The sequence below is a fragment of the Rhinatrema bivittatum genome, chromosome 5 (assembly GCF_901001135.1).
Source record: "Rhinatrema bivittatum chromosome 5, aRhiBiv1.1, whole genome shotgun sequence".
Lineage (NCBI taxonomy): Eukaryota > Metazoa > Chordata > Amphibia > Gymnophiona > Rhinatrematidae > Rhinatrema > Rhinatrema bivittatum.
Genome location: NC_042619.1, coordinates 129,758,036 through 129,768,330, shown reverse-complemented (window position 1 = coordinate 129,768,330; position 10,295 = coordinate 129,758,036). Strand labels below are relative to the sequence as shown.

General features: G+C 45.4%; 1 protein-coding gene across 4 annotated transcripts in view; it reads left to right on the top strand.

The window, feature by feature from the left end:
- The first annotated feature begins 1,506 nt into the window (after nucleotides 1-1,506).
- LACC1 (laccase domain containing 1) overlaps nucleotides 1,507-10,295 on the top strand; it is a 34,085-nt gene continuing 25,296 nt past the window's right edge. The window contains exons 1-2 of one of the 4 annotated variants that reach the window (XM_029602927.1): nucleotides 1,507-1,804; nucleotides 8,552-9,160. In XM_029602927.1, the coding sequence (XP_029458787.1) occupies nucleotides 8,596-9,160 (565 nt within the window). In that variant the 5' untranslated portion in view covers nucleotides 1,507-1,804; nucleotides 8,552-8,595. Of the gene's footprint in view, nucleotides 1,805-1,853; nucleotides 2,312-8,551; nucleotides 9,161-10,295 lie in introns of those variants that run through there. The other 3 variants (XM_029602928.1, XM_029602930.1, XM_029602929.1) reach the window with 3 other exon arrangements.

Genomic DNA, 10,295 nt, shown 5'->3' with positions numbered 1-10,295 from the left:
TGTACCTGAAAATGAAACTGTAGCTGGTGACCTACGTATATAAAAAAGGAGGAACCTGTACGAACTAAATTGATGTTTATTCTGCTTGATACAGGAGTCCTCTAGTTTTTATTCAAGTTGACAACAAAAAATGTTAATATGGATGACTGTTCTTTAGCAATGATTATGCATGTATACATTTCATTGCTTTATACTTTTATACCATAATAGTTAAAATAAGATTAAAAAAAATATTGCAAGATCAGAGAAAGTAGGTAAGTGGTAGGAAATAGTCCTCAGATGTACCTTTACTGCCTTGCAGTAAAAAAAAAAGCAACTTCACACAACATGCCTGGAGTATCAACTGCACAAATCCTGGCAGGGACAGGGCCAGTGGAAGGGAGGTAACTGCCCAAAAAGCCAGGCCCAGGGGGTACCAGCGCGCTTTGTTCAGGTTGGTGTGCCAGCACTCCATGCTCTCACTGCAGCACAGCAGTGTTATATCATCACAGGAAACCCTGATGGCTGGAAGGGGACCCATGGCTGAGCAGAACTTCAGAGGGGGACCTCACCAAGGTTGGGGTGCCTGTTTGGCCCCGCAACAGGCCTGAACAGGGAGGAAGAAATGCTTCCCATTGTACTATTTGAGGTCATTTAGCATGTGTATATGTGCATTTTGGATTTTGGTGCTTCTCCCAAAAGCCCACATTATTTGCTCTTGTACCTGCAGAACAAAAGTGGGGATATCATGCATGACAGCAAATGATAACCGGATTTTGGAAGATGAGAGATGCACTTATGGAGGAAGGAGTAGGGTCGCTGCAGGGCCCCTAAGCTCGTGCCTGCTCACAGGCCCCTGCAGTTGTCTGCGATGTGTTGCCCGACGATTGCCACTGCCTGCCTTGTTCTTGCTGTGGCGTTCGTCCTATTTGCCACCTTCCCTCCCCCCAACCCCCTTAACAGTGACCCCCGATGTGTACAGATGCCAAAAATTATATCAGATTCTAAAGATGCGACAAGTACTGAAATCAAAATTACATGAGCACACATTTGCTTATATTAGAACTCAGTCATCAACGAGTAAAGGGGATCTGAAGATTTGAAAAAAAAAATTGCATATGTACTTTCTTAGGACCTGACAAACATGAACCAAATCAAATCATTTTGTGAGGTCTTGGAGTGGAGTGGAAATCGGACCCCAAAAGTTCTGGATCAGTGACCTATCTTGACCCAGCACAAAATCACTGCTTCCGAACCAGAGTGCCGTTTTTAAACCCATTAGGTTTCTTTTGTTTAATTCTTTCTTTGGAAGAGTCCCCGTAAGGTTTCCGCCACGCATAATGTTGCAAGAACGGGACTGTGAGAACCTCTGCCAGTCTCTCTCCAACCCAAGAACTTCCCTCACTCCTACGGGGCACCCGCCTGGGATATTCCCCAGTCATCCTTGTACAACCCGAAAGCCGCAATAGACAGGATGCATTTCCTTTTCCTCTTTGTCTATTTTTTTTTTTTTTTAGCTACAAGCGTTCTCAATACTGCCGAAAAGGTCGACTGTAAATTGCCCTAGGCTGGGACAGGGAATGTAGCTGTCGTGAGAAAAAAACCAGGCTCGGAAGCCGGGCTCTGCTGTTCCCCTACTGCTTCACACGCACTTTCCTTTCTCAAACCACAAGCGAGGTCGCAGCCGCCGGGCCTGCAGGAAGTCGCGCGCTGCAGAGCGCGCCGGGAGCCCAGGGGCGGGAATTCCCGGGCCCCGTGCGCAGACTCCGGAGAGCACGGCCGCCCCGCTCCTCTTAGGTTAGCGGAAAAAGCCCCTTGTCATGCTGTAAGTAAATACTTTTAGTTCGGGCTCTATAAAATGTGTTTGCCCCGATTAACCGCTGACGTTTATTCTGCAGAATTTGCTTAGCTGTGATATCCGCACACCTGGGAACCCCCCTCCGGGGACTACTGGGAACCCGCGACTGATTCGTGGTCCTCATGCTGCAGGCAGATTTGGGGGACACAGGAGGGTGAGGCAGGAGCAGAGCAAAGGGACGCCACACGGCTCCCTAATCCAGCCCCTTCCCTCCTGTTATTAAGGGACAGGGAAGGATGAACAGATATCTCGGAGCAAAGAGCCCCCTCCTCTCTGCTTCTGCTATTTCCTCTTCTGCTTTCCTCCCCTACAAAAAGGCAACATGGGGGCAGAGCAGAGAGCAAAGGTGGCTGTTTGCACTTTCAGCTTCAGCCCGACTTCTCCTTCCTCCTCAGGTGCTACCTGCTGCCAGTATGGAAAGAAAGGGTGGGAGGGCTGGAGCAGAACAAGGCCTGAACTACAGCTGTGACTCCTGTGAGTAGCTGAGGGAGAAGGAGGGTGCATGTCTGGGGATAATGTGAGAGAGGGTGAATGTTGGGGGAGAGGGGGGGCTGTGAAAGGGGATAAATGTTGGGGAGGTGAGGGAGTGGATTGAAGCTGGCCTGGATTTAATTTGGTTTAGGAGAATGGTGGGGTTGGGCCTGGGGAGAAGGAAGAGTGCTTAGCTCGGGTATGGGGAGGGGGAAAGGGAGAGAGAGAGAGAAGTTGGGGGAGGAGGCTGGAAGAAAGAAGATTGACACTTCCTCTCTCCCCAGCAAATCTAGTCCAGTCCACTCAAAAATTCCTGGGTCTGTGTATCTGCCTGACCTGTTCTTTTAGTAAAACTAATAACATTGGACTTCATGTATTAAGAGTTTTCTCCCATTTTCGAATTGATTTTGGGGTGTTTCCCAACCCCATAATCTGTGCCTGCAGGGGTGGGGTGGGATTAAATTGAGTTGTGTCTTTGGGGAAAAAATGCAGAGTACACATGGTGTATTGTTCCTTCACTTCTGTATCGTTTGAATATTTTGTAAATTTGAGGCCCGAAAGTTTGTAGCAAGGCTTTCCACCTCAGTTAGTTGGACTTTTGAGTAGTGCTGCCAGGAACCACTTTGTTGCAGGTCTGCTTTTCAGTCTGTGCTTATTTTTGTGTCATTATATATCAATGGCAATAGAAATACCACATGTTTATCCTTATTGATACCAAATAACTTGTGTACTGAAGTTGTATGTTGATCATGAGTAGTTCATATTGTTGTAAAAGACAATAATGTGATCAGAGCTGTACAAGATTATTCACGTGGTTATAGAGTGCATGCCCCAAAGAGATCACAAGGTAAGTTTGAGCTTGTGAGTAGTGGATGTGGGAATGGATCTGAGTTATCCAGGTTTGTAATTCTGTAACATTACACTTTTCCAGCCTTAAAAAAAATTCTGTTGTGATAACATGAATGGAAAAATTTGTTTTGAGGCTGAAACTGGGCATGCAGTGCAGACTTTCAAACTTTATAGGGTGGAGAAATAACCTTGCAGTGCTTTCCAACTTCTTTTTGTAGTCACCAGAATATGATTTCCTTTTAGGGCCAGATGTACCAAACTGAAGGGTTTTCCCCATTTTGTGCCTATGGGGAAAAAACTTTGTTTATACAGTAATTAGTTCTTGATATTGCGAAAGACATCTTAATTTAAATACTTCTGTTTTGCAAAAGGGACTCAAATTTAAAGCTTGAGCAAACATAATGCACTGCTTTGTTTGCATATTTTTGCTTGCATGCACAATTTTTTATATGCAAATTTTTGTCTTGTGCTAAATGTATGCCTTAGGGAAAACTTGCATGATTTCAGAATTTCACAAACTGAGCTGATAGTCATTTTAAGGGGGATTTATATTAAGTGGTGCATGATCATCAAAAATGGTTTCTTTTGTAGTTTTGCTAGAGCATAATTTTAAATGAGATTTAAGCCTTGGGGGGGAAGAAGGTGAGCTATTTTGATTTTGCTTGCTTTTGGACAGAGAAAACAACTTGATATCTCCAGTGGATGAGCCAATATATCTTTCACATCATATTTGCATCATGGACATTTCTCAGAAGAAACAGCATGTAATTTTAGCATCTTTTCATTCTTTAAATGTAATACCCATATTCTAATATATTAACATTGTGGGATTGTCTGTGTAATGGAAGATCTTATCAAACGTAGAAATCTGGCATAGGCTGTTTAGTAAGCAAGCAGGTACTTCTGAAGGAGCAAATGTCCAGTGAGTGGTCTGTCTGTCAATTCAGTTGAAATCAAATATAGATAATGGAGATGAAGTAAATATATAATCAATACTTGTTGGCACATATAGACTAGTTCAAGGATAGGCTCCACAAACAGATCTGGTATTCAGGATCTCCACAATGAATATGCAAGAGGTATATTTGTGTGCAGATATGTCATGCATATTCATTGTGGAGATCCTGAAAACCAGACCTGTCTGGCACTCCAGGACCAGTGTTGCCTACCCCTGGATTAACTCTTTCAAATGACTCTTCCATATCCAGTCAGATATACGGTCTGGAGTACTGATACGCAGACATAAGGGAAAAAGCACAGGACTGTTTGTACAACTAAATCCATAAGCAAAGCACGTCAAGCAATTAGTTTTCATGAAAGCTCATTACCCCATAAAAAATGTTACTAGCTGAACTTTTATTGGTATTATAAGGTTTGGGGATAAATGCACAGAGTGACAGTTACTACCCTTAAGAGAAATATGGGAGCAACCTGTACAGAGTGGCAGTTACTTCCTTAAGCTTGCTGGGCAGACCGGATGGAGCATTTGGCCCTTTTCTGCTGTCATTACTTTGTCACCATGCTACCTGTTGAAGGCCACTGCTGAGAGAGTTCTTGGCTGTGTGATATCAAATGCTCGCAGTCTAGAACATCTTTTCATTGACACAGTGAAAACCTACAATTCCAGTTCCTTCCAGGCCTAATATGACTAATGAAACTTTGCACATTTCAGATGATGTTACTAGTAGTAAAAGCCCGTCCAAGGATGAGGAAATACCGTGTAGTGTAAGAAGTGCATAATTGAGATGTGTGGTAGTAGAGAGTGCAAGTGGAGCTTGGGTGTACTATGTGGTAGCAGAGCGTGGATTATGAATTCAGAGGGAGAAAGGGGGGCAATATCCATATGTGGTAGTAGAGGGTGGCTTGGACAATACAGGGGGGGGGCGGAGCTGAAGAGTACAGGGAAAAAGGGAGGGAACTCAGTTCCCATTCAAAGAGAGAGGGGTGGAGCTCTGTTTGCATACCAGCTATGCAGGTGCATAACAACTTTTCCTCTTTATTATATATGGGTCGATGCAGTATGGTGCGCTCGGCCAAGCGCACTGTTAGCCCCCGTTTGGCCGCGTGTTTTCGAAGCGCTATTTTAACCCCTTATACAGTAAGGCGTAATAGCGTGTGGAAAACGCACGGCCAACACCCCCCCCCCCCCCCCCCCCCCCACCCCCCCCCCCCGGAAACTAATAGTGCCCACAACATGCAAATGCATGTTGATGAGCTATTAGTTAGTCCCACGTGATACAAAAAGTAAAATGTGTAGCCAAGCTGCACATTTTACTCTCTGAAATTAACGCCTACCCAAAGGCAGGCGTTAATTTTGGCCAGCACCGGGAAAGTGTACAGAAAAGCAGAAAAAACTTCTTTTCTGTACACCCTCCAACTTAATATCATACTGATATTAAGTCGGAGGCCCCAAAAATAAAAAAAATAAAAAAAATCTGCCCACGGGTTGGAAAATGGACGCTCAATTTTGCCAGCGAATGTTTTCCGAACCCGTGGCTGTCAGCGGGTTCAACAACCGACGCCGGTAAAATTAAGAGTCGGCTGTCAAACCCACTGACAGCCGCCACTTCTGCCAATAAGGAGGTGCTAGGGACGCGCTAGTATCCCTAGCGCCTGCTTATTAGCACGGGCCCTCATTTGCATAGTGAATCGCGCGCCCAGGAGAGTGGCCTGGGTGCGCGTCAAGAGAGCGGGCGCTCGCCTCGGAGCGCCGGCTCTCCCGTGCACTTTACTGCATCGGCCCGATAATTAGATAATACCATAGCGTTCTTCGGGTTGGATTGATGTTTTGCCTCTTGGATGTATGTAAACCCTCTGTGGATATGAGTGGAGTTTCAGTACTAACATTTTGGATGCTTTTTTTTTTTTTTTTTTAAACAAGCAGAAGTACTTGAGCAGTTTTCTCAAGTATTAGTTCACTTCATTTGTATTTTCTTTTGGTTTTTTTTTATAAATGGGCAATTTCTAAATTTGAATAGTTATGTCAAATTTACATTATAATTTCAAATAGGCACATAAACAGTGTGTTCAGATTATTGACATAAGTGTGCAGTTCAGTCACTTGCTTGAGCATCTGTCTCACTCACTTTTGAACACAGAAGCCAGTGTGTGTAATTATGTTGGTGTAGTCCTGCTGACCAATCAGGGATACGCTTCAACTGATTCCAAATTAGGCCAGCCCTCTTGCCGTCCTGTGCATCACCATGTGGAGGACCAGGGTTAGATTCCTGGCTCAGGTCTACTGCTCTCTGGGCCAGCAGAGCTAGTGTTTACAGCCCCTGAAGTGGTAGGGAGGGAGTCTCAGCCAGCACAAAACAGCAGCACCTAGTGCTTGCACCTAGGGTCCATACTAGCCAGGTTCAGGAAGGAGCTGCAGTTTCTGGCCTCCCCCGGCCAATGAGTGTAGCTGCAGTGGTTGGGCTGAGCTGCAGAAATATAAAATAGGGGACAGACCCCTTCCCCCAGGTAGCTCTGGATGCAGGCTCATGGTGCTGCAGCCCAACTCCATGGGTAGGGATCTACGTTTTCTGTCTTAAATTCCTGGGAAAAATAAAATAATCAGTTTATTATAATGAACAAAAATGGGATAAAGTCAGTGGCAACAAATTACTTTTTTTCCCCCCACCAAATAAAGGGTCAAACTTGTGACACATTGTCCAGTGGAAAAACAGAATATCCATGTGAATATTTTAATCAATATGTGCAACATTCCTTAGAAAATGGAAGAAAAGACCTCAGACTGCAGTTTAGTAATCTGACCCCATCAGAGAGATTGCCAAAACTGAGCACTAGGTGAGATCAGCAGTCATAAAGCAGTGAAAGGAAATGTACCCTGTGGAAACACGATTGTGATTTTTGTGCACGTGCACATTACTGGATTTTGTGACCTAGCTTCATTTCTCTTCTCTGGGAAGAAAGGCAACAGCATTAGGAATTTTGGGACTTTTACAAATCCTATAGAATAAAAGCCTGTCTGTCTGTCTGTTATGCTCTTTTTAAAAAGCCTGGCACTGTACAGCAACCAGGCAGCCACGTTGCCAACCAGCAGCTCAAAGCCCCTGTTTCCTTTGAGTTGCTGAAATGAGCTTCCACCACTCTCACACACACAGGAACTGTGTGGAGAGCCTGCTGAGGCTGAGGGAAGGAATTAAAACTGGGTGGAAGTGCTGACGGCCTGCTAAGAGAAAGCTATGAGCCGCTGAAGGGGGAGATTGAGACTGGGCGAGGGAGGTGGTGTGAGGCCCAGAGGAGTTGCTAAGAGAACAATCAGGCCGATACAGAAAAACGCACGGGAGAGCCGGCGAGCGCCCAGGCCACTTTCCTGGGCGCGCGATTCAGGAGGGTGGCCTATGCAAATTAGGTTCCGCGGTAAAGAGAGGCGCTAGGGACATTAGCGCGTCCCTAGCGCCTCCTTTTTGACAGGAGCGGCGGCTGTCAGCGGGTTTGACAGCAGACGCTCAATTTTGCCGGCGTCGGTTCTCAAACCCGTTGACAGCCACAGGTTCGGAAAACGGACGCCGGCATAACTGAGCGTCCATCTTCCGGTCCGTGGGCCAACTTAAAATTTATTTTTTTTTTATTTTTGGGGCCTCCGACTTAATATTATAGTGATATTAAGTGTACAGAAAAGCAGTTTTTTCTGCTTTTCTGTACACTTCCCCGGCGCTGGCAGACATTAACGCCAGCCTGTGGGCAGGTGTTAATTTTTGAAAGTAAAATGTGCAGCTTTGCTGCACATTTTGCTTTCTGGATCACACGGGAATAACTAATAGGGCCATCAACATGCATTTGCATGTTGCGGGCGCTATTAGTTTCGGGGGGGTTGGCTGCACGTTTTCGACGCGCTATTACCCCTTACTGAATAAGGGGTAAAGCTAGTACTGTATCGGCCCTAATGAGAGGAATGATTGAGCCTTTGAAGAGGACGCTGAGGGAAGAGTGGATCAAGCAGTAGAGGGGAGAAAGATCTGAAAATTGATGGGGGGGGGGGGGTGAGAGAGGACTGGGGATTCAGCAAACACAACAAGAGACAATGCCTAATGTGCCTGAATTGTAGCTTGAACATGGGTTTGGAAAGGTGAGTGAGAAAATCAAATTCTTGATACACAATGTATAGAATCCCTTTGGAAGTTGTATGTACCCCATTTACAGTTTTGTGTGCTACTCCCTGAAATTTTCAAATTCTCATTTATCATGGCCATTCTTGGAGTATATTGTAAATGAGGCCTGACATGATTTGGTTGCCAGCTACACTAGGGATTGTTTTGCAAGTAGTTGTTGTCTATTTTGTTGCATTCTGTGTGTAAGGCAGTGAACGAAGATGTTGATTTTCTTTGCACTTGCTTCCCTTGCCTAGTGATAATGCTAACCTCACTCTTTCGGGTTCTTTTTAAGGTGTTTGGCTGCTGCTCTTCTTTTCAGTACCTTAAACCATTGGTATGGCGGAAGCAGTGCTGATTGATCTGTTCAGCCTCAGAGGAAACTGCATTCAAAAATCCCTCTCGTTTTTGAAGGATATGGTTGTAAAGCGTACCAACAACAATAATGCTCCTTTTGTTTACATAATGTGCTGCCAAACGCCCTCCTGTGAGAGGACGGACGTGAAAGATGTGACACCGGACCCAATCGGCAGGCTGCGGGTTCTGAGAGAGGACTGTGAGGTTGTGAGTAACCCGAGCATGGCCGCTGTCTTGTACTCTGTCAAGCAGAAACTTGATGCAAAGAACTTGAGCGTCATCAAAATGATTGTGCCGCCGAAAAAGAGAGCCTTGATAAAGGCTTACGTCGACTGCCTGTTTACTGCGCTGTACCGATTTGAATTTGAATTCTTACTGGTTGGTTGTGAAGGGACGTGCGTACAGCAGCCTGTCGAGAATCAGAACGACAGAGATATTCTGTCTCGGGAGCAGTTATGGGACATCCAGAATGACATTCAGACATACCTGGGGAGCCTGCAAAATCTGCAGGGAGCACCTACCATACTCCGGTCATGCTTGATTCCAGGTAAAATGAAAGTCTCTCGTGCTGCTGTTTGACTATAATAAAGGCAGGCTGCGGGTTCTGAGAGAGGACTGTGAGGTTGTGAGTAACCCGAGCATGGCCGCTGTCTTGTACTCTGTCAAGCAGAAAGGCATTCAAACACTGCACGGAGCGGCAGTAGCCACAGAGGCATTCACGGAGTGGGATGCCAGTGGCCAGTAGTTGGTGTTCCACCTTCACGGAGCAGAAGGATGGAGAACTATCTCCAAAAAACAAAAAAAAATAAATAAAAACAGGGGTGGGTAAGAGTATGGGGTAAGGGTGTGGCCTGCTTGTTACAGCGGTTGCTACCCCTAATTGAGCTGGACGTTCAGTTATTTATTTATTTATTTATTAACTTTTATTTACCGACATTCGTGAAGCACATCATGCCGGTTTACAATGAACTCAGGTGGGAGATACAGTATAACAATATGACAATAAAACAGTATGATATTACTAACGCAAGAGCAACAAACAAACCAAAAACAAAGGACTTGGATGCAGATACGGCGCTGCTCTCTAAATTGGTGGTGGGGTGGAGGGGAATTAGGGCTGGAGGGTACTGGAAGCCAATAGTAACAGGTGGGAGAGAAAAAAAGGGGGGAAAAAATGGATAAAGAGCATAGCTTGCTGGGCAGACTAGATGGGCCGTTTGGTCTTCTTCTGCCGTCATTTCTATGTTTCTATGTTTCTATAAAGATGAATTCAGTGCTGTATGTAAAATAATAGTAACTTCTCTCTACTGTCGGACCTCAAGCAAGCGCTGATGCTGTCATTGTTTCCCAGCCCAGTCCTCAAGTCTACCCAACAGGTCTGCTTTTCTGGATGGCCACTGTGTTTACGGATGAGACATTTACATACAACTGTTGTATGCAGAAGAAGGTTAAAATAAAAGATAGTAGTTTACTTGTTTAAAAAATGTTTGGGTGCTGGGTTTGGGTCATAGTGCTTCGGTGCCTCTGCTCATCAGGACGGGTTGAGCCCGGGTACACCATGGAGGTGGTGCTTGCAGTTGGGTCAGAGAAGAGACGGCTTGCTACAGCTTATGATGGTTCTCTAACAGCCACCGGAGGAGGGGGGGGGGGGGGGGGATGAAGATGGCAGGACCAAAGGGAGA